The sequence below is a fragment of the Equus asinus genome, chromosome 15 (assembly GCF_041296235.1).
Source record: "Equus asinus isolate D_3611 breed Donkey chromosome 15, EquAss-T2T_v2, whole genome shotgun sequence".
Taxonomy (NCBI): domain Eukaryota; kingdom Metazoa; phylum Chordata; class Mammalia; order Perissodactyla; family Equidae; genus Equus; species Equus asinus.
In genome coordinates, this window is record NC_091804.1 from 41,679,958 (window position 1) to 41,705,000 (window position 25,043).

General features: G+C 42.9%; 1 protein-coding gene across 11 annotated transcripts in view; it reads left to right on the forward strand.

Annotated features, from left to right (window-relative positions):
• The first annotated feature begins 5 nt into the window (after nucleotides 1-5).
• Nucleotides 6-25,043, forward strand: part of TSHZ2 (teashirt zinc finger homeobox 2) — a 444,024-nt gene continuing 418,986 nt past the window's right edge. For all 11 annotated transcript variants that reach the window (XM_014832290.3, XM_070486147.1, XM_070486145.1 and 8 more), the window contains exon 1: nucleotides 6-139. In XM_014832290.3, the coding sequence (XP_014687776.1) occupies nucleotides 100-139 (40 nt within the window). In that variant the 5' untranslated portion in view covers nucleotides 6-99. The remainder of the gene's footprint in view (nucleotides 140-25,043) is intronic.

The window sequence follows — 25,043 nt, forward strand, 5'->3', positions numbered from 1 at the left end:
AGGAGGCGGAGGAGACCCAGAGAGGAGAGAGAGACAGCGGGCCCCCGCGCGCTGCTCGGGGCTGGGGCGCCAGAAGTGGGACTGGAGCGAAGTAGAGCGATGCCAAGGAGGAAACAACAGGCACCCAAGCGGGCGGCAGGTAAGAGAAACGTCTCCGATTCGAGGCTGCCCGGCCCGGGCTGCCCTGCGCGCCGAGCTCCTCGCCCGCGCTCCTTGCCCCCGGGTGCCCCAGGACGCCACTCCCCGCCAAGCTTTCGGGGGAGTTGGCTCCGGGTGCCCCTCTCTGCCCCACTGATAACCCCATCCTCTCTCGCCTTCTCCGATCTCCCAAATCCTCCTCTTTTCCAGGCTCCTGTTGGGTAGGGGGAAAGCTATCCCACCAAGCGTTCTCTCCTTGAACTTTTTTTCCTCCACCGTCTACCCCACCCCTAACTTTCTCCCAGTCTGCTTCTTGCCTCTTGGGCCAAAGTTGGGTTGCGGATCGGGGTGCCGAATAGGGAGAGAGTCCTTCCACCCCCGCATCCCTCCGCGTGGTCAGTGCCAGTGGCTTCTGGCCTCAAGGGACTGTGTCTCCTCTCGCTGGTGTTTGGGGCGCTGAAGGGTGAGACTTGCCTAAGCCCCGGGCTGCAGGCTGGCTTTGGGGCGAGCCATAGGAGGGTAGCTTTGATTGCCAAGGTGGAAAAAACCACCCCAGCAAAGGAATGAACCTTTGAATATGTTTTCTAAAAGGATCCACGTTTGGAAATCTAATCAACACTCACCCCTCTCTTAAAAAAGAGGAAAAAGTGCCCCACAGAACATTGAAACAGCTCTGGATTTTCTTTGCCCAGAGAGAGTTGCAAACTTTGGAAATTGATTCATATGGTAGGCGCTATCCCATCTGAATCCTTGCTTACCACCCCTCCCAAAAGAGAGGAACAGGTTAATGGATCAGTACAATAGACCTTCTAAAGGATTTTTTTTTCTTTTGGGTTGCTTAATTGCTTTTTTAATAGTATGCTGGGGTTTTGTTTCTCGGAAGTGTAATATGAAAGTTCATTTTTCTCCTGCCAGACCCACCCACTGAAAAATCAGCTTTCCACTTGATTGCTAGTTTTGATTTGACATTTGATTGATCACCTGTCATCTCACTGCCTTTGATCTATTCATTCTTGATATATATCAATAAATCACTCACCATGGTAACTCGGAGTGCCAGTGACGCAAGCCTTGCCCTCTAGATTCAGAGCCAGACATGCACAATTATTATCTTGTTTGGCTTTTAATGTGGGCGTTTTTATTTCTTTGTGTCCTTTGGTTGAATCAGGGCTTTAGCAAAAAGCTTAAGTTTCTTTTTTGTTCCCTCTCTCTGTCTTTACCCTTATGCTTTAGACAGCATCCGTTAAGGCTGGTTTGCAAACCCACCACCACATTTCCTCCTGTTCCAACTCGAGCCAGACGTTAGGGAGAAGTTCGGTGGAACACTTTTCATAACTTTGCAAAGCCTTCCACAGAACAAATCCAGAGTTAGTTACAAATCTGAGCCAAGTGGGTGTTTGTGTCTGAACACGCTGGACCACCAAGCTTATACTCCATCGTGGCCTGATTCCAGCCTGAATGGCAGTACATGTGCTTTGAAACATCCACAATTATCTTCCCTTCTGAGAGCAGAACTGCTTCCGTAACTGTGTGTAGATGGGTTCAAATTGCATGCGGAAATGTCATTTGTAAAGCTTTGATTCGTGTATTTTCCATTTGTTTCCCTAAGAGCAAAATAATTACAATATTTTTAGTACCATATATATTTAGAACTTGCCTAGTCAGTGAGGTGTTCTCTTTTCGACTCTAGCTACCTCTTTTGAAGACAACGTCTCCCTCCTACCCCCGTCCCTTTCTACATTTAACTCATTTATTTTTTTAAAACTTCGAATGCTTTGCAATCTGACAACATTGGGGTGTGTACTGGCCTTCTAGACTCAAGAAGAGTAAGCCTTTTCCATCTAGTTCTGGCAACAGAAGTTTAAGTGTAGCTAGATTATTAGAGATAACGTCCTTATTGTTGTCCCAAAAGAGAACCCTGGGCAACAGTCCAGCAAGAAGTGATACTGCCCTGAAAATTACTCTTTTTTTTCCCCTTGTTGTTCCGGTAAAGGCCATCAACAACTAGGCAGTAATTTAAATTACCAGAATGACTGGACATGTCTCCTTTGGTAAGCTCATTACAAAAAGTGCATCGCTCAGAATTGTACTACTTTCATTATAATTATCCTCTGATCAATGAGGATCCAGGTGTGTGTAACACTATGCTGTATCACATTATTTAAATTAGATCCTTTTCATTAAGCTGGTATCTATTGGCGCTGGCTCATCTATTTACTGTAGTGTGTGTGTGTGCGTTAGGAAGTTGTGGCTGTACTTTCAGTTTTCTGGCCTATTGTCTTCCTAGTGTCTTTATATGTTTGTTTTCATGGCTTATATTATTTTCACTGGAAGAAGTAGAAACCCTTGTCAGACTGAAAGGGAATAATTCATTTCGTACACAATGAGGCCCCTCTTACGGTATTTATTTGCCCACATGTTAATAAAGCAGATATTTTTTATGCAATGCTTCTTTCCTCTGAAGTCGTCGATGCTGTCCTCTGCTTTAGCTGGGGTGGTTCTCACCAGTAAAGTTCGCCACTTTGGGATTCTTTAGCCAGTTAACATTCAGGGAAAATAAAAGGTGGGTTCTAGGATTGTGGCCATGCTAACTTTTATCACCGCTTAAAATTAAACACAACACACAACTGTAAGTAATTACTCCCATGGACTGATGTTGAAAGCTTGATTTCTAGCTTGATTAATGAATAATGTAAGATAGAAAAAGCCTGTGAGTGAATCGGAGCTGAGACTGTCTTTGCCCCAGAACGGTTCGAGGCAGTTGGATGCCTTTGCATTATTAGCTTTAAGTTCCGTGTTTCAGGGAATCAATTACAGAACTTTCTAATAAAGCAGGTATCCAGATAGAATGAACGAGATGATATTATAAGTGGTGGGGAATTTTAGCCCTTATTTCTTACATTCCTCCTCCCTTCAAGGGGAGGGATGTGAGGTAGGTAGTTCTCTTTAAGGAAACAGCTAAGTCAGAACATTTCCCTCCGAAATATCATTCTTCCTGGCTTTCTAAAGCTATGCTATTCTACCATACTATGACTTCGGGCAAGAAAAAAAGTTTCGAAAGCAGCCTGTAGTACCCCAGGGATTTGCATGTGTGTGAATGTGTGTGCTTGCTTCCGTGGATGTATATTTCACTCACCACTAAAACGCGTCCACCTTTGCCTGAAAATATTGCAGGATTCTATACCAGCATCTTTTCCTCCTGTCTATTTTAGGGAAGGTAGAAAAGATAGCAGAAAGGTAGAACAGTGTTTTGATTTGTTTGTATTTTATTTGTTTCTACAGAGTAGTTAAAAATTTAAAATTGTGGACTCACTTCAACCCTTCTATTTTCTACCGTCTATCGCGGGCTCTGTACACACATGTGTAATGCATATTTTACTTCAGCATCCTGAACTATTGTTTTTATATAATGCCAGCCAATTGCAATAAAACGCAAAATGTTTGGGCATAATATATACACATGAATATCTAATGTATATATAAATTATCGAATTCGCCTGCCCACCCAAAGAGATTAAATGTTTCCTTCTTGCTGACTCTCAGAAGCTATCTGATAATCCGGATCTGAGGAAGTCTTGCAGGAAACAACAGCTCCCTCAATTTATTTTGTTTATTTAATATGGAGATGAATAATGCAGATTTTGTTTTCATGAATGTCCTTGTGTGGCAGTAAACATTAGACTATTAGCAATCATTACTTAAAAGTTGCAATTTGCACCTTAATAGCACAGGTTATTTACATGGGAAACATATTCAGCAGGGACAATTCTGAATACTGCAATGGAGTATAGCGATGACCTGAGCGATCTTTTCAACCTCATGAGAGCAATGGCTGTCTTAACCAGTGAGGTCTCAGCAAACTCAACCAGCAGGACGGGGAGGGGGCAGACAGCTCAGGGGGAAGTTTACCTTTCAATTTACTAGCAAGTGGGATGAGATTCAAGAGAATAGAATCAGGGTGGAGTCGGGACCCTGGACCGCTCATTTTGTTTAAACATACTTCAGAAAGACAAGTTCACATACTGAAGATTTAAATACCACATGCTATGGACCCCTTCACTTACCCAAAGAGTATGATTTTTAAGAGAGAAATAGAAAAAATAAACACACACCCCCACGAGGGGCTCAGCACCATGAACTGTTCTGGCTATTCTTACTATTTAAGGCAGATCCCCGAAAAAGGAAGGGCAGATACCTTGAAACCACATCCTCCACCCAGTGTTTTGGATGGAAATTGATGTCTAAAGTGGTCCTTTCCCCGCTCTCCTCCTGCTTTCCTTCTCCCACCTCTCACCTTACACTTAAAGATCCAGATTGAATGGGACATCTCAAAAGCCCATTTGTTTTAGGCATTTATTGATTTCATTTTTAATCTGCCATATCAGGACACAATACATTAACCCTAATCAGCAGATTGCAAGTGACAGGGAGTTCTTGTGGCAGCTAGGTAAGAGAGAGGGGGCTCTGAGAAACTTCTCGACGATGAAAATCTTCTTGAGGCTTGGGGGTTGGACAAACGAGGCTACTTTTGAGGAGGATAGAAGCGTTTCTCAGAAATACCATGCATTATTTTTCCACTGCCTTTCATTTACTTTTCTCCCATTCATCTCGATTCTATTGCTACCGTTTGGAAAACCTTCACACCCAACAAATACCTCCTAGCCATCTTTAGCAGATCTGTCCCTGGAAGCATCTTGCCTTTTGTCACATTCTCCAACAGAGGCTTATGCTTTCATTTCATCCCAGCTGACATCTCACTCATTTGACGGAATTTTTCCAACTGGCTAATACCTGGGATGATCTATTTATCTTCCCCGTGGCTGGGGAATCGTATTCTCAACTGAGCAGGTTTTAAAGGGGCACTGAGCCTCGCAGTATTTAAGGTCATCGAGAGGATGCACTTCTGCTCATCACTGCAGCTGAGCTTAGGAAGATCAGCCAGGAAGAAAACCCAGGCCCTGTTCATGTTTGTGCTGGGTCTGTAGTTAGCTGACACGACTTAAATGTCCGGAGTGAGCTTCCCTTCCATCAGTGGATGTGTGCCATCAATTTTATTTAGGTATGTCATGGTCTGGGAAGACTCAGCCACTATTTCAGAGGTAATGCCTGGGTCCACCCAAGTTCTCTTTAAAAAGCACAGAATTGCCTAACAAATTCTATATTAAGACCAGGCATACACAGAGTATCATTTTCATTTGATGCAAAGTCAGTTGGAAATACATTAAACTAACAGTTAGAGAGTGTCTTGCTCTCGCTCATTGCTTCCCCGAAGCAGAGCTTTTTCATTACATATTTAATTACAATCAAATTGAACGACTTTTATAAAAAAAAATCACAGTGGTATTAAAAGAAGCTGGCACACAAATAATTTTATTGCTTTGCCAGTTGAGAACGCTCTTATATAGTTCTTTCTTTGGGAGAAATTTATTTTCATTTTCGAGTGGTGTGATAAATACAGAATGTCTTTTCCTGTGTCTGGATCAGAGAGATCTCATCCTTCTCCCTTCCTAGTGCCTGCTTGCCCTGGAAGAGGTTTCTAGATCCATTTTTCGGTAATTTGTGACAATTTGTATTTTTTTCTATTATTTTAAGCTTTATAAGTTCCATTTAAAGCTAGAACTTCTCCTGTTCCTTAGGGTGACCTTTGGCAAGCAGCTCTTCGATTATGAATGAGCTCAGTCATTCTAACCACATAAGAAATGACCTCGTTGAGTGTTTACTTGAATACCTGGATATTGCGCTAAGAAACACCACCATCTGTTTACAGGCTTCTCTCATATAACACTGTTTTCACTGGATTTACAATTGTCTTTTTTTTTCTGCTACTAACCTTGCGGTCACTTGTTTTAGGAACTTTTCTCAGGAGAAGGGGTAGGGATGGCATTTAAAGTGGGTTTCAAGATACATTGGGTCTTTACAAAATAATAATACTAATTAGAGACTTTAGAGCCCAAATATCCACTTCTGGACTTTGTCTGCAAACTCAGAGGAAAGTGTCTCTACAAACACGCAGTTCCACATCTCGCTTGGGCGTTAATCCGGAGTGTCTCCAGCGTGTGGCCCTGTTCGTATATGTTGCTCATTTCATCAGAGAAACTATCACGGGGGTATCGGACGCAGGTTCTTTTCGAAGACATTGCATACAGACACACAGCAAAGAAATCTGAGATGCAAGTGGGAATGGCTGATATATTTGTTTCCAAAGCAAACTCCATGGGTGAAATGATTCAATAATTCGGAGGGATTTGAAAGCCATTAAAATAGCCCTGTGGAATTTCCAATCGTTGCCTCTCTCAATCTTTTGCATTCCCTCTACAGAAAAAGATGTCCTCTAAGCATCCTCAAATATTTTGGGAGGCCAAAGCAATGCCTAAAATTGTTTAAAATCTTAGAAATTAAAATTCAAGAGGCACGGCTAGATAATCCTATTATTAATATATGAGTATTATTTAGCTATGCTTAACAACAGGGAAATGCACAAGGCAAAAGTTTTAGAGATAATGAGCTTAGAGAAATTACATGGGGAAAAAAATATACCTGGGTCCTATTGGAAAGCATTTGTCTTGAATTTGGCTCATCGAAATGAGGGTTCCCTTTCCATCTGTGTTATTTTAAAAAACAATTTCAGGATCCCGTACCGACTAGCCAACCTGGAGCTGGACTTGATCAAGTCCTCTCTGGGTGGAGAAAGATGTAGGACGTTAGGATGCACATCCCATTTTTAAAAAATAGTTTTAGAAAACCAAATGTGGGCATGCAAACTAAAAGTAAAACCTCTTCAAGCTCTGTCATATAGCTAGCCCAGGGTTCAAGATCGAAAACTTTGTTTCGCAGGGTAAGAAGAAAACAGCAGTGCATTTTAACCACACATCTTCCCTTGGCAAATGAGAAGCGGTGAGGCAGCGAAGATTTTTAAGGAGCTTTTTAGCGCCTTTGCACCTCTCTCCAAAGACTAATTTAATTGAAAAGCTGTAGTGTCCATTTATGCTAAAGGAAAAGCCTCGTGGTTCCGTAAAGCTGCTAGACACTAAGGTGGGTTTAAAGAAAAAAAAGAGTGGTCTGCAGTTTCTGTTAGTACAAAAATTAAGATCACCGGTCTTAATTAGTGGAATGCTTTCAGAACTGAATACTCTAAAATCACCCCTGAGCTTGCTTCTTAAAGCTACAGCGAAGTCATTTCTATGGAAATTAAACAGTTTAGATATTAAGGTGGGCAGAATACAGTTATTGTTTTTAATGAAAATAGTTATGAAGGGCAGAATGAGATAAAAACAGAGTTGGCAGCAGCCATTCTGTTTGCAATGAATTCGGAAGAAACTTCCCGAATGTTCTACTGCATCATGAAAAATCTGTGAAACTTGGTGACATGGGAGACACAAAAAGGAGACAGAAGGTCAAGGTCTTCTAAGGGGGAGAAATGACTTGTGTAAGAGAGAGCAACAGCATATACATATTTCTGTACAAACTGCAAGGAGCTTACTTTAAATCACTTCAATTTATCAGATCCTTAGAATGTTCTGTGTATTTAGAAGCCTCTCTCTGATACCCCAGGGAGATAGGAATAGCTTCTGGGCCAAGATGATGCTGCAGAGAAGAGTTAAAGCTATTCTATGCGTTTGGTACCATTTGGTACAGAAGAAAGGCCGAAACTAAAAGCTATAAGCATGTTTTTGTATCAGAATTGCCTTTGGCTATTTTCCTTTATTAGAAAGTTGGGTACACGGCTTTGTGCTCCTTCGTGTTTTCTCTCCTGGGATTAAGATTTAGAGTGTGGATGGAGCTGTGGAATAGGAGGAAGTGGCTTGGGTTCTGTTTACAGCTTTGCCCTCTTGAATTATCTGGCCCTGGGCAAGCTTGAGAGAGAAACCCTACTCAAAGGATAAGGATGTGAGTTCAGGAGTCAGCCTGACCCAAGTTCAGATCCTTCGGTCAACTTCTCTTTGGTCATGTAAACTTGGGCAAACTGCTCAAATCTCTGCCCTCACTTTGCAACCTACAAGATGAGGGTAATCATGGTCCTTCTTAATTAAGGTCCAGGTTTTCTGAAAGGATTGTATGAGGGCAGGGCTGAGAGGATGCACTGAAACTGTTAGGGACTCACCAAACAGTTAGTGTTGGTGTGTCTTTCCCCTGAATAGCCAGACCATGAAAAATTTATACCAGAAGGGAAATGAGCAACCTACCAATTATCGTGGGACTAGGGGTTCAGGGCTTGAAAGAAATTAGACACGGGTGCATTGTGATTTTTAAAACTGGAAATATAATCACTGAGTACTGTTTTAGCCTCTCCTTCTGGAAACGACTCATGCCAGGCTGGTTGGAGCCCTGCACCAGCTCGAAAAAATGTTTCTTTGCCAGGAAATAGTAATGATAGCACCAGCAACAACAACAGTTACGATGACGTCTGCCACGATGTGAGTGCGTGTTACATACCAGGCGCTTTACCCAGCGCTTTCTGTATCTTACATTCATTCATTTCAACAGGAACTGTTTCTTGAGTTCCTACTATGTGCCAGGTCCTGTTCTGGTCCCCTGGGTCCCCAGGGTTAGGAGGATGGGATGGATCCCTGTGGATCTTACCCTCCACATGGGGGAAGCTAGAGAACATACAAGTGAATTAATAAAGAAAAAAGGTAATTTTCATATAGGAAAAAGCTCTGTGATGACTGTAGTTTTATAAAAGCAAAAGTGTAAGAGTAGAAGTTGGGGCAGCAGAGGTGTGGTGGCGGGGGGAGGCTGCCAGAGAGGGGACATCTGTTCTGAGTCTTACCCTTATCACAGTCCTCTGCCTTAGATGCCCGCGTAACCCCCATGGATTACTGATGGGGATCTGAGTGACCTGCAGGGGAACTCGGTTGAGGTTGTCAGTGACTGAGCTTGGTTTGAAACTCCCTGCTCCCTGAAAGACCCCTTCACTGAACTTGTTGGGAGAGTTTCTCCAGAATAGCCATAATAATTTGCCAAGGAAGGTAGAAGAAGGGCCTATTCTTCTACCCCTGTGTCTGTTGGGATGTCTAAACCTGTGGGGAGGGTATTGAAAACTTTGACAGAGGATGCTGCCTTTCGTGGCATCTCCAGATAGAATCTTTGGGCATCTGTCATTGGGGAAGTTGGCTCTTTCCTGAGCGTTCCTTCATGGGTGTATGCACCTTCCCGCCTTCATTCACCCAATGCATTTTGATTGTTCACCTACTATGTGCCAAACGTTGATCTGGGTGCTGGGGTATCACAGTGGGAAAAGCCCCTGCCCTCACACAGCTTATATCTCTTTGGGTGAGACCAAAAAGCTAATGAACAAATGAATATGTAATCAAATATTGAATAGTTCTAACTAACTTCATTTTATACAAATAATTCAGGATCCATGGGGCACAGAGTGCCGGGAGGGTTGCCGTTTTGTACAGAGTGGTCAGGGGTGGTATTGCTCCAGAGCTAACATTTGATCAGACCTGAACAAGAAGTGAGGGACTAGCCAAGCACAGCTCTGGGAGAAGCTTTCCAGGCAGATGAAGAAGTGCGTGCCAGGGGCCCTAAGGCCAGAATTAACTTCCGTGTTTGAGGAATATGCAGGAGGCCACGGGGGCCGGAGCAGAGTAAGACAGGAGAGAAGGATAAGAAACGAGGCAGGAGAGGTAGGCAGTGGCAGATCAGGTGTGGCCTTCCAGATTTGACTCTGGTGTGATGGTGTGCCTGGGAGGGGTAAAAAAAAAAAATCTGTTTGGATTTTTCATAGAACATAGGCACTCGTTTCTATTTCAAAGTAGTGGTGGCCTTGGGCGTGTTCGCGCTCCCACTCTGCTTACTGGGCCCCTCAGGGATGGTGAGCAGGATGCTCAGAAGGACAGAGATGGCACCTGGAGATAGAAACACATGCCCAGTCTTTATGGAGGGAATGACTGGTGCTGGGATGGATGACATCAGTGAGGCTGTGAAAGGCAAAGGTGAAGAGCCACGCCAATCTGGGATCCCTGCTTAACTAGCCAGCAGTGTGCTTTAAAGGGAGCTCCTGGACCGGGGGCACTTCAGTTTCCTCATCAGTCGAACGGAGACCTGATATTGCTCACCTCACATTTGTGGTTGTGACGAGTAGATAATGTGATATAGTACTGTCCCTGGCACTGGCATAAGATTGTCTTTATAAATGAAGGGTTTATTCTCCTCCCTATTGTTATTTTTTTTCTGTAGGAATTTTGGGAGAAATCTAGGCCCTTGAATTAGTCCTTGGTACCTATTAGGCACTATTTAAATAAATATTTCCTGATGCGTGAATAAATGAGGCTGTAAGTAAATGAATGAATAAATACCTTAATTAGTGGATGACTTTGTATGCTGATTCATTACTTTTGAGTATAAGGGTCTCTTTTACACATCTAAAATTGTTTTTTGCAAACCTCTGTACCAATTATGATCATGGCTGCAGTTTGAATTTGTCTCAGTTTAGGAAATACTAATGACAAGACTGTGATGTTCATAGTAAACTTATATTTTGTTCATAACATTGTCTGCCTTCAGTTGAAGAGGAGCAATTCACCTTTTTGCAGTAAATATGGTTTATTCATGTTATAGACAGTGCTTCCTGATAATATGGTTTTGTAGGCGTCCTCCTGAAGCTGGGACCCTGACGGAGCATTGCTGCTGGAGGTGGAGGGCTTGGAGATCCTCATTTCTGACCCCTGAGCTCCGCTGCTCCCACTCAGCTCTCCAGATGCGCCCAGCCTCCCAGGATTTGGCAGTGCTCACCATCCCCCACCAGCAAACCTGTGCTCATCCCCTCAGGCCCAAGGCAGCAAACCTGAGGAGTTGTTAGGCTAATAGGAGGAGGCAACGGCTGTTTCTTGGTAACGCCTTCTTCACTTTTTAATTGTCACCGTCAGATAGGTGCCCGGGAGAGGGAAGGAGGCTACCTGGGGCCTGGTTAAGGTGGATCTTAGGACAAAGAGATTTGGGATCGTGGAAAGCATTTGGGAATTTTTGCTACCTGCCTTGGAACTTTTATTGAACCAATATTGTTGAAGGTCTGCTGTGTACCAGGTACTGTAGAAGGTGCTGGAACTAGAGCCTGGAATACACTTGACAAAAGCCTGCCTTCTTGAAGCTTACATTTAGTATGGCAGACAGGTCACAGACAAGCAAGCAGATGCCTAAGTCATATCGTGTCAGGGTGTGGTATGTGCAACAGAGAGAATTAATGCAGGGCAAGGGGGTCAGCGCGACAAGAGGATGCTCTGTCTTGGATAAGATGGTCAGGAAAGACCTCTCTCTGGGAGTGATATGGAAACTGGTTCTGAGTGAAGGGGCAGGGAGAAAAGTGCAACTCTCAGGAAAGGCAGTTCCAGGCACGTCTGCAAGTCTGGAGCTGGAACGTTCTGCAGGAACTGGAGGAGCAGCAGGCAGGCCAGGGTGGCTGGAGCCAAGGGAAGGAGGGTGAGTGGTGAGGGCAGAGGAACAGGCAGACCAGACCTCTGGGGCCACAGAGCCAGTGTTCTCACTGAACTGGGAGTCCTGGAGGCTGAGGGAGCAGGGAGAGACAGCATCTGACTTAGGTTTTTACAAGATCATTCTGGCAGCCATATTGCTTATCAGGGAGTTGCAAGCAGGTCGACCACTTAGGAGGCACCTGCATCAGTCCAGTCAAAAGCTGGTGGTGACTTGAGCCAGCCTGCCCTTGGGGGAGACAGGAGACTTGGGCCAAAGGTGGGCAACAAGATGTGTGGCAAATTGCAGGTGGGTGTGAGTGAAAAAGAGTACACTGAAAGCTGTATGTGAAAATCCTAACTCTTTATCCTATGAATATTTTCTCTAATTCTTTCTTTTACTTCTCTCCTCTAGTTATATGCAAGGTTGTTACTGAAAATTGTCAGTCTATCGTTTTCTGAGCCAAAGAGGAAACAAGGGAAAGTGTTGGGAGCTGCGTTTATTCTAGAAGTGATTGTACAGGGGAAGAGGCCACTCTTTTCAAAGCACATTTCATGAAGTCCTGGAATCCGTCTTCACACATCTCCCCACCCCCTCAGACAAGGCAGTGTCAGGGCTGGGGGTGGACCCTGGAGTGAGACAGTCCAGTCAGTTCAATTTCTCTCCAATGGGTCATTTCCTCACCGTGTGACCTTAGGCACTTCTCCCTCCTGGACTTTCAATTCCCTCATTAGCAAAACAGACCCTATAAAAGGACTCTTCTCATTGGGTTTTTACAAGAACTAATTGAGATAAATCAGATAACATGCTGAGCACACTGCCTGGTACATGGTAAGTGGTCAATAAATTTTAGTCATTATATTAACAAGTTAATCATCTTCTCCATGCCTTGATTTCCTTACTGGTAAAGTAGAGATACCAAAAAGGTCCTCTTGGCTTGTTGGGAGGAACAAAATAGGAACACTTGCAAAGCATTTAGAACAATGCCTCATAAAAGGTATGCACTCAGTAAAGGGTGTATACAGTGAGTGCTCAAGAAATGTTAAATTTTAAAATCGTCACCATGACTCTGAGCTTGTGACCATGACCTTATGTCTTATTTGCTCTGTGTCACAAACCCTGGCACATAGTTGGTGCTCAATAAATATTGTTTGAAAAAATGAATCATGGTAACATGGTTATTAGGAGTCAAAGTAAGAAAACCCAAGGAGACGACGGTGCCTCTCTGGAGAGAAAGGTTAGAGACGGCTAACCCGAACCACCATCTCCTCCTATAGAAACTCCTAATGGCTGTCTGTCTCCTCTGCCCAAGCCGGCCTGAGCTTTCTGCAGTGTTTTCAGGAGGAAAGCAAGCAGCTCTCTGAAGGGTTCTTAAGCCAGAGCTGCCTCATCACGGGCTGTCGTACCGCTGGGGGTAGATAGTCTTAAGCAGCACTGAGTCACGCACAAAATGGAAATGCTGTCCCTTTTTCAACACCATTTCAACTCCTCTGATTTAATCAAGAAGAAACTCTTATTTGGTGTTAGCCTGTCTTAAACACCTTTCTCGTGCTTGTTTATCAGAAAGAGCAGAGCTCAAATTCAGAGACTTTCACAAGCAACGGTATCCACTGAAAAATAAAATAATACCGAGATTTTCATTGTCCCATTACCTTCATTTATGGTAAACAACACTGGCTTTCCACTGACTGGAGTGATGTAAATTTTCACTTTAAGATAGAATTATGTAATTAAATATGAGAGGGAATCATTGTAAGGAGATACATAAAGAGAGCAGTAGTTGGGAGGAGGATGTTTGCACAAACCATGAGGATGGGGCAGAATGACTAAATGTGAGGACATTATAGACATCCAGGGCCTGGGTAGGTCAAGGCATTCATGAACCAGCTGTGAGCAAGTCACTGCCAAGTCACACTCAGGTCAAAGAAACGCCCGGAAAACAGAGGCCTTCATTAAAACTTCAAAAAACTTTGAAAACCAGAAGGAATTTCCCCTCCCAGGATATCAGAGAGAAACTCTGGAAAGTCTTTACTGGCCAAGGAAATTTTGCAAATACGGAGAGACTGCAAATAATGTTCTGGTTTTGCATCTGGAATAGAGCGGTGGTTCTCAACTTTTGTTTGGTATCCTCATCACCTGGAGAACTTGTTAAAATGCATATTTGCAGATTCCCAGGCCAGAGCCTGGCAGTTCTAATTTCATAGGACAGGGGTGAGGCCCATTAATCTGAATTTTAAGCACCACTATGGCCTTGAATTACAGGATATAGGGAGAATAATTTTCTTCTTCTCCTCTTCCTTCTTATCTTCCTCCTCCTCCTCTCTCTCGTGCGCAATTCCAAATGCCAAAGCACTTAAACATTTTAAAAATTATTTGAGGGGTCCATTTTCACCTTTGGCTTTTAGTCAACAGAAAAAATATAAGTAGTCTCTCTTTTCATTCCCACTTTCTCGTGGCAATTGCCTACGTTTTTAGAAATGGTGGGGACCATTTTCCCTAATGTATTTCAACAGGGAAATGCATCCATTTATGCATTTGTCTACCTGGTCACAGCACCAAACATCAGAGCCCAGAGAATCCCTCAGTAAAGAAAAAAAGCAATCCGCAAATATATAACAGGAGCTCCGTCTGCTTGGGAGCTGGCTGGCACCCTGGGTACCAGAGTCAAGAGACAAGAAACAAACAAAAGGAGTCTCCTGGAGCTGGTTCTTTATTTTTTACGCTCTCTAAAATTCTGGAAACTGTACACGATGAAAAGGCAGAAAACCTGGCTTTGTTCTTCGGAACCTCCCCCGCCTTCTTATCTTTTTCCTATTTTCTCATGCTTTCTCCAATGATGCCTCTTCTTCTTTCTTCATTGATTCCTTCTCTTTTTTTTCTTGATTCCTCCCCGTAATCAGATTTCCAAGCCCTTTCTGTCTAGCATCTGTGCCTCCGTGAGCGAATGTGAAAAAAATGATGATGGCAACAATGAGGAAGATGATACTAATCATAATTGTCATTGTCACAATGGCTACCATTTATTGACCTGTGTAACACTAAACCAAAGAGCACACACTTAGTACTTAACATTTACTGAGCATTGACTGCAGACAGGTGGTTTACGTAAAATCTCTCCCCACAACACCCCAAAAGCTGGATATTATTGTTATTGACCCATTAAAGAGATAAGGAAATTAAGTTTTGGAAATTTCAGGTAGCTTGAATATCACACAAGCTTTTAGGTAATGTATTGAAACCCAGATCTGCCTATCAGAGTCCAAGGGCTCAGACACAATGTTTTGCTGCTTCTCACAGCTTTTAACGTTTAATAGCAAAGAGTCACATAAGTAAACATTTGCAGTCTCATGTAGATACATGCACACCAAGGGCATGAACTGAAATTGAGCGTTTCCTCCAGGTTATGTCCTCCAGGCTTCCTCCAGTCAATTGTGTCAAAGAAAAAAAAAGAGGATCGTTCTTCTTATCTAAGTTCCTAAACACCATCTTTAAAAGTTGAGCCTAAGAAGGAAAAAAAAAAAAAAAAGAAAGATCTTTAAAACGTCTTGAGCTTTCCACAATGGCATTCTCCTAAGTCCATTCCTGTTTTATTAAACAAAAGTAGAGGAAAACATGAAAACACAGTCCATCTGGGGTGTCTCAGTAAGTAATTGTGCTCACCCACTTCCTACAGCATCTTTGAGGATGTGTCCTGGAGTCAGACGCTGCTCATATGTTCCCCATAAATCTCTTGCGGGCTCCATGACTCTTCCTGGCCATCAAAAATACAGAACACATGCACTGATGCTGCCCGTTATTTATATTAGCAAATGAAAACTCCTCTTGCAGGTTTCCCCTTTAGAGTCCCTCATAATATTTATGGTCAGGGTCTCAAAAGGTGTTTCTTACTTGAAGTATTTAATTATAGGTGACATTTAAATGAGTACTCTGAATAATATGAAAAAAGAAAAGATGACCATGAAATTCAAGGGGTCGTATCTCAGAGGGAAAATGTTGCTTACAGCAGAAATCATGGTAGAATCTTTTTCAAAAAAAAATCAACAATTGTTTTTAGTTGTTGATGGCAGTGTTTTAGGGGTTTTGTTTGTGTGTTTTTTTAAAACATGGGTGGCATTTTGAAACAAACCTTTGTAATAATACAAAGTCTGGCAAACTGCCTAACCATCTGATTTAAGATTATTTTAATGAGAAATAGAATGAAATTATCATCATATTTTATTGTCTTTAACATAAATCTTTTCTTTATTCATGCTGGATGGGAATAGTCAATCAGGTGGAATAGAGAAAAGAACTGCCAATAATAAGATGAGCTTATTTCACTTGATCAGTAAATTTCAGATATAAAGGAATTAAACTTTAGAGATAAAGGTAAGTCTCCTTGGAACAGCAAGCTTACAACTTCCATGCCTCAGTCCTGCAAAACAGGCATGAGGAGAGCTCTTATTTCCAAGCACCATTATGAGGATATAAAAAGTGGTACTTAGTAAATGCTTAGAACAGTGCTGAGTGCGTAATAAGTACTCAGCAAATAGTATCATCTCCCCCCGCCAGAGACAGGTATTATTATGAATTTGGTGTGTGTATCTTCCATTGTTTATAGTTTATAGTTTATAGTTTTATCTGTATACATTTAAAGTTTTTTTATGTAAGTAGTTTCACACTATATTTTGCAAATTGTTTTGTAACTTTATGTTTAGACTCTATCTAAGTATATAGGTAGGTTGAGAAAAAAAGAGAGAGAGATGACATTAAAAATATAGATATAGCTAATTCCTTTTTATCTGGTTCATAATATTCCACCCTAAGAACGTGCATTCTTACTCATTTATCAACTCCTCTCTTATAGACATTTAGCATATTTTAAAGTTTTCACTATTACACACAATCCTGTATTAAATGTCCTTGGGAATTTTTACAATAAAAATAATTTAGTAATAATGAATAAGTAATTTATGTAGAGAAAAACAGCTGTAAGAGAATCAGTCGAGAAAAAGAAGCATTAGTGGAACAGCTAATATTTCATACTTTGAACATTCTTGGTGTCTTTACTGAAATATGCACTTCTCTTACCAAAAATTTAATGGCTGATTTGCACCTAGCAGGCACTTGCTAAATGTCTGCTTGAAGTAAGTAAACTGAATGTAAATAAAATATGTCAATAATCCCAATAATGAGTGAGACTCAGCCATCGACGTGGTTTAATTCCAAGTACGTCAAAAAACTGTCATTAGCCATCTTGGGGTGAGGTGGGGAACACAGGGAAGTAGAAAGAAAAGCATGAATGGTGTAAAAGAAGTTGCATTCGTCCTCGGAGTTTGAAGCAGATCGAGCTTTGGAGCTGGACAACTATTCGCATACTGAGGCTGGAGCCCCGTGGGGGTTACATGGGAATGAGGGGGGGATGCGGTTAGGAGAGGAAAGACTCTTGGATTTGTTTGCCAGTGTTCCAAGTTGAATCATTAACAACAGTCAACCTGCCGTTTGACTTGGGTAAGCAGTTCCACTGCAGTTTAGCAAATGTGTATTGAGGCACACAGCTAGGTCCTGGAGGTAGAAATATTAATAGGATAGGACCCCAGGGTTTAGAGGGTCCATGTGGTCCCATATGCCTTTCGCAACCAAGCCCAGCATCAGCCTTAGAGCGTGTGTGTGTGTGTGTGTGTATGCGTGTTGGGGATCTGTTATCCATGTGTGTATAAGGTGGGCGTGCTGCGTGTGTAGATTGGGGGTGTGTGTGTGCGTTGTGGGTCTGTTTTATTGCAGGTATGAGCTGTGAATATTATGTGTGTTGTGGATGTATGTTTCATGTACGGCTGGATTGCGCGTGTTGTGGGCATTAGTGTGCGTGTCTGGGGCTGAGGGGAGCATGTAAAAGGCCCTTATTATGCATGAGTTTTGTGTTAGCAGTGGACTCGGTACATGCATATGTTCATGCCAAGGCTGAGCTACTAGGGAATCATCGCCAAGCTGTCCCCGTGAAGATGGAACCGGCATCACAGTGTACTTCCCCACAGGTGCCTCCGTGTCACTGTCCCTGTCCTCCCGGGTACGGCCCCGGGTGAGTGAGAAACAGAACCATAGTTACACCCATTTCCCCCACCCAGGAAAACGAGCACTAGATGAGGAAGGTATCAGTGACAGATAATACAGGAAAGCAGACTCTACACTCTGTTGTAATTTCTGTTTCCTTGTCTACGTTATATCATGTCCGGAACTGATCTTTCAAATCCTGGGAACCATTTCATTTGCTGTACCTGGAACACAACAGCTGTTTTGTTGAATACATAAACGAAGGAATGAATGAACGAACTGTTATCCAAGCTTCCCGGAGCCTTTGGAATATTTAGATGCCAGGTTATTTGTGCCCCCAGGACTGAATATAGTAGGTTCTTAGTAAATGTTTTTGAATGAATAAATGCATGCTCGCATCCTACACATGTGAACGTTTGCTTATCTGAGAAGCAGACTTGCAATCATAAGAAAACAGTTCCCTGGTGGGGTTTTTATTCTTCCTCTGTCGATCCCACAGGAGCATCTTGCCTGCCGTCCCCTTGGTTTAATTATTGTTCTTTGAGATCAGCGTGGCAGCCCTTCTGTTTACTGTCAAACTGCAGCCACAAATGAAGAAATAAAGAATAAGAGGCGAAAAAAATCTCCGTAAATCCAGATATGGAACTTCCCCGAAGACATTTTTCTTTTAGAGAGGTGAAAAGAAGGTGGAAAAGTTGGGGATATGAGTTTCCAAACCTGCCAAACACATAAACCAACAAAATTGTGTTGCTGCTTCCATAAATGTTTAATAAGTTTTATCAGCTTGTGACTAAGGTTAAACAAATGTGAGTCCTTTGAGGAATTATTTACTGGAAGCAAAGTTATAGCATCAACATCTGTGTTTCCAATCATTTAGATGAGGAATAGATGAAATAAATCACGAGTAAGTTCCAGAAAGTAACTTCTGCATTATTATCTCCAGAGAAGAATAATGTAAGTAACTCTTTCAGGTGCCCTCTCTATTGGAATTGGAATTTGTTGTTGTTGTTGTTGCTATTTTTTAAATTCATTTCATAATCTTCAAAGAATATGTCTTCACTCTTTGGTGGAAAGTTACCATAAAAACATCCACAATAGGAAATTTCTCTCAGGGAATCTGGCTGTTTCAGCCAACATTCTCATTTGGGAATGGGTTAACAGTTCCAATATATAACATCCATATAATTTAACCTCATAAATTTCCTTTTTTCACAGTGATGTAATGAGGAGACTGACCTGGAGTTTGTAAATGTTCCCTGCTCGCTGCATTCCCCTGGGCAACATAACATTCTCGACAGTGTTTTATGTGCCCTGATTAAAATATAACGTATTCTTGCATTTCCTGTGGACTGACCTGTTAGTACTCTTAGCAGAACATTTAAGGAACACAGAGATGTTTTCAAATGTCTAACAATGCACTGTGTGAGGTTGGTTTTTTATTTTCTCTCTCTCTTTTTTAAACAGTGATCTGATTTTCATTTTAGACCGCAATCCCTTTAGCACCCACTCCACAAGAAAAGTTTTGTGCTTTGGTTTAGCTTTTGAATCCGCCACTGCACTCTGACAAATAAACAGGAATACTTGTTTGTAAATCCAATTTGAATTCTGGGTCACGTACTTTGAACGGCTCTCCTCCAGTGAAGGGAAGGAATTGAACAAGTTAATGGAGAGTCACGCAAGATAAAACAGTAGCAATGGAAACTTACAACTTTCTTTGTTAAAAAGAAAAAACTTTAAAAAAAAATTAAAAGGGGAAGAAAGACTTCCTATAGTTCTCTCATGAAAAAAGCAACTGTGACGAGTGATACACTCAGCAAACCCATTTATGGATTAAGATGTTTTAATTTTCTATAGAGAGAAACGCAGAGTAAAAATAAAAGTCAGCCCGTGCTTCCAGAGGAGCAAAGGAAAATTTGTGGGGTGAGGGACTAAAACTTTGCTGGGCCAACACTGATCTTATCAGGTAGATCTTCCAAGGCACAAATCTCATTCCAGGAGTAATATGAAAGAGGCATGGAAACTGCGTGAGGGAAGGAAGGCCAGACGAATCAAACTGACCCATGGACAGAGAGTAGGTAGTTGCGAGTCATTCTCTTATTCATTCAATAGATACCTGTTAATTTCTATTATTTTCAACATCCTGTGCTGTGTACTGGGTGGGGCTACAGGGATAAATGAGGCACAGCCCCTGTCTTCAGAGGTTAGCGATGGGGTGCCTAGAAGAAAACCAAGGAATATTGGATGGATGGATGGATGGATAGATGGATGGTTGGATGGAAAGAAGGAAGGATGGATGGATGGATGGATGGATGGATGAATGAAGATGATCTGTGACGCACTAGGAACTCAAGCTCATTTCTGTTTGGATGTTTGTTTCTAGGTTTAATTGTTGATCTGCCCAGAGTTTATCCCAAGCATTCCCTAACATTTCCATTAGCAATAGTTCCCTGATTTCTCTTCTGACTAATCTTTCCTGAACCCAAGTCCCTTCTTTCCTGCACACACTAGCCCCCTGTCAGCTCTTAGGAGCAATAACTTGCTGTGAAGGTTTCCAGATTTGTCCCGTGTTGGCTACTGTGAGTCTTTTCCACTGCTCACCGCAACCTTTAATGGAACCAACCTTTCCTCTGTTTTATTCCCTGAAACAGTAATAATCAGACTCAGAAACATTTACTACCAAGTCCACTCCCTGCTAGCACTGTCCCAGACACTTTGCGTGTACCTGACTTCATTTAACCTTCCTCTGAACCGAGGAGGTAGACACGCTTCTAATACCCCCATTTTCCAGATAAGAACACTGAGGCACAGAGCTGTTAAGTAATTTGCTCACATAGCAAATATATCGTGGAGCCAGGATTTAAACCTAGTTGTGTTTGACTCTAAAGCCATGCTCAATACATAACCTCAGTGACTCTAGAAGCCAGATTTTTATTTTGATGAATCCTGCTGCAACCTGTGACAAATTGTACATCAGCTAAGTGACTCAGCTGAGCCTCGGCTTCGGCACCTTTGTACCTGTGTTACACAGACCCAAGGGTTGGGACTGGGACCAGCTCTCTCTCTTTGGCTCTACCTGCCCTCCTTCTCAGTCAGATTCTCTACATGTGGCGGTCACAATGGTCACCTGGCAGTGTCTGGCTTAGTGATTCTGGCAGGCGAGAGCACCTCCTTCAGAGGACCCCCAGAAAACATCCCAGGGTTCACATCAGCCCACGTGGTTTTACATGACCGTCCCTGAACCAATCACTGGCCTCTGATTGGCCTGCCTTCCCCATGTACGCAACCAGAGCTATAGGAGCTAGGAGTGGCTAGTGTCCGTTTGCCAGCACAAGATCAAGATGATGTTACCAAAATAAAGGAGAATGGATACCAGGCTGGCGAAGCCAATAGCTTTATACTACTTGCTCTCAAGAGTTACAACCAATGGCTTTGAACTCAGACAGACTGAGGTTCAAGTCCAGGCTGTTATTTACTTTGTCTGACCTTAGGCAAATTATTTAACCTTCTAAGCATGAGTTTCTTAATTTTGAAAAAAATTCCACTAATCCCACATGGGGTTGCCATGTGGATTACACTGATTGTGTATATAGAGTGCTCCTGCCTATCTACTTTGTGCGATTCAGTTACCCATGGTCAGGAAGCACCTGATCCTCCTTCTGATCAGTCATTAGAAGGTCATCGTAGCCTAAGGCTACGTCAGAATGCCTGCGTCATTCACCACTTCATCTCATCACTAGGCATTTTGTCATCTCACATCATTACAAGAAGAAGAGCGACTGCAGTGCAATAAGATATGTAGAGAGAGCAAACATTCACGTAACTGTTATTATAGTGTATGGTTACAATTGTTCTATTTTATTATTCGTTATTGTTGTTAATCTCTTACTATGACTAATTTAGAAATTAAACATCATCATCGGTCTGTATGTATAGGATAGATCATAGTATATATGGGGTCTGATACTATCGGGGATTTCAGGCATCCACTGGGGCTCTTGACAAGGGGGAGTACTGTAGTGTGCCTGATGCGTGCTTGGTACATAAGTGCTCAGAAATGTTAGTTCATGTGGTGCTTGTGGAGGTGACAGCCAACGCCAGTTTGAGGACTGCTAGAATAGCCATGTATAACGTCTTTGCAGAAAGAGTTATATTCTTTTGAGGTCTTCGTTTATGCTTCTGGGCATAATTTAAGGAACAGCTTATATAAAGTGGAAGTGGAGGTGAAATATAACGCCTAGCATGAGCCGACAGGATTGAAAGAACCACCTTCCAAGTCCAGCGCCCGTAGCTTCTTTTTGGTTACAGCCAAAAATTCTTCGCAACTTTCTCTTTGTTTCCTTTCAGGTTTTGATTTATTTATTAATTAGGCAAAATGGGAATTGACAAGCCTGAAATGGTAAAGATGCTCATGATTTAAAAAAATGTTTTTGTATGTCAGGAATGAAAGATGTGGTGAGGTTGAACGGGAGAAAAATTGCTATGTCAAAGTCAGCCAGAGTAGTGTCACTTCTCTGCTTTCTGGGTTAAGAAAGGTGGGAAAATATGGGCATTGGGTAGCTGGGAAAGTTGGAGTTTGGCTGATTTCTTTTATTGTATTTGGGACTTGTTCAGAGACTAACTGGTCGGCTGGCAATTTGCTTTCTTGCAGAGAAACTGACGTAGCAACATGTATTGTACATTCGAGGTTGAAGCCTTTTCTCTTGTAGTTTATTCTTCTGCATAGTGGCGTTTCTAGGCTGCTGACATATGCGAAGGAAACGCTGTGTTTACATGTGTGTGCAACACCCTACCTGCAGCGTGCATTTGCTCATGGCTGAATTATGTGTGTATCTGAAGCTCTGGGCCCTGGCCGCTGTTGATTTAGTCCAAGGCATATGTAATGCTCTGGAGAAACCATTCCTGTAGAAGCTCTGCACTTACTGTGTTAGACAAGCTGCTGGCAAAGGTAATTATACTTAATAGGAGCCACCTTTGATTTAAAGCTGCAGAGGTGAGTAATTAAATTGAGCTGCAAGCATAGGGAGTGGCGTGCAACCTTTGTTTGGGGACATTCGTCGGGAGCAGCTGCAATTGCTTACAAGGGCAGTGTTTCTTGGGCCCATATTTGTCACCCAGATTGTCTTAGAAAGACAAGCAGTAGGCCTGGGAGAGATGCACTGAAGGCATTGTACAGGAAGCTGCTTTCCATTCTGCCTTCTCAAATGTCACCGAAGGAGTAGTCACCTCCCCAGCTGCGTCTGCCCTGGCTCATGTGCTCACCCCTCCCCGTGTGGGTTCAGCATTGCCTGCTCACTAGCTTCTTCCTGATCACCTCCACCGGCAACCACAGCCCCATCAGGAGCAATGCAGCCCAGTGGACTGGCAACCCTGACATGTCTAACCCCACGGCCTCTGGGTGGAGAAGTCTGGGTCTGCTCAGGCACCAGCAGCAGCAACAAAAGCATATCAGGCCCTAATCATGTAATGATTGAATTCGAGATGATTTAGTGTTTGTAAGATTTCATTTTAATCCTATATGTGGCTATTATTGAATTTCAAAGATTATCTACCTATATACATGTGTGTATGTGTATCTACAGATATCTTTTTAGCAAGCCTATCTTGATTGAAAAACAAATACACATGGGCTGTCACTCCCCAGAGTTTCTGAATTGCAACACCCAAGCAAGGGTGTTTCTGTTGGGCAAGGGCAGCCTGTTTCACGGCGATGCCACCCAGAGTTGGGACTAACCAATGCCAGCAAACTCACTAGGAAAGGGTCTCAACTCCAACTGAAACTTAGAGGCTTCCAAAGGATTCTCGAGCTCCAGGCAAAGGGTGTCACTCCGTGACACTGCAAGACAGGTTCACACAGTCCTGCGGGATCATAGGAAAGTCCCCGTGCCTAAACACCCCTGCTCTTTGGAAAAAGTCATGGCCCAAGACCTCTGTACTCGATGTGGTCTGCAGGCTGGCAGCCTCGCCATCTCCTGGGAGCTTGTTAGAAATGCAGACTCCCTGGTGCTGCCCCAGCCCCGCTGAGTCAGAATCAGCATTTTAACAGGATGCCCAGGGGACTGGTGAGCACACTGTGTTTAGGAGAGTTGGCCTGCAGGCTCCTAAGAGGTCAGCTCCTGCCTACCTTCTGACACCGTATCCTCGCATTCCCTGCTCCATGCTCTGCGTCTTTCTGTCCTGCTGTTGTCTCCTCCTGGTCTAGCTAACACCTTCACAGTCCAGGTCTTGGCCTCCATATCACTTGCTCAGGAAAATCTTTCCCCACCCTTAGACTATATCAAATCCACTCCCTCCCAAACATTGGCCTGAAAACACCGGGTCTCTCAGTGCTTTGCCCTTTTCAGCATTGATATTGTGATTCTTGGTTTATTTGATTCCCACCCGCCTCCCCACAGACAGGGAGCTCCATAAGCGCAGGGGCGGGGTTGGTTTTATCACCGCCGTGTCCTGAGGCCCCAGCATTGCATGCAATACATGGTAGACGCTCAAGAAGGATTTGTTGCATCAACAGATGCATGTTATCAGGCTGTGTAGTGAAGATTGTTGTGGGCATATGACTTTGCTACTCAGTTATCTCTAGAGGAGTGGTCAGAAATATTCTGTCTATTCATTTCCAGGTGATGACAAGACCAACACATAGAGCTGCTACTTATTAAATGTTGCCCACACTTTGAGCATTATTCTATTTAATACTCACATTTTATAAATTTTATAAATGAATAAACTGAGGCTTAAAGTAATGATTTCAGATTAAATAGGCAACAGGACTAGAAAGCATGCTCCACTCTTAACTCCGACACCAAGGAGGCTGGTGACTTGCCCTGCCTTGGGTTGGCCATCAGCTTGGCTCTCTAAGACGTGCAGAGCTCCCTGTTCACCCTTTTAGAACAAATCTTTATTGGACACACCTACTCTGTGCTAAACCCTGTTCTAGGCTGTGGGAACTACAATGAACGCAAAGTATTGGGTCCCTGCTCTCATGGGACAGCCAACATACATTTAAGATGCAAGATGGTGAAAAGCTCAATTAACATCAGTTGTCGACTGACCAACAGAGACCAACAGATGGAATCCACTGTTGACAAAGGGGGCTGAGCACTCACTGTGTTGTGTGTGACCCTAAAACAGAGCAGAGAAAATGGGCCTTTCTGGGGATGGGAATTTCTGACCCTGTTGTGCAGAGTATGCTCTCTCCTCATCAGAACTGCCTCTAGAACTTTCAAAAAAATGCAAGCGCTCAGCTTGTTCCTTGGGAGAATTTCGGAGTCAGGATTTCTGGAGATGGGACTCAGCATGTGTTTTTAAAAATAGCCCCACAGTTGAGACTGATCTGCCTAGAAGGTTGAGAAGCACAGCTCCAACCAGTTGAAAGAATAACGCCATCTATCATTTATTGAGTGCCCACTGTATGCCAGGCAAAGTAGTCAGTGGCCAACCAACTTCATCGAGAGGGAGATGATGAT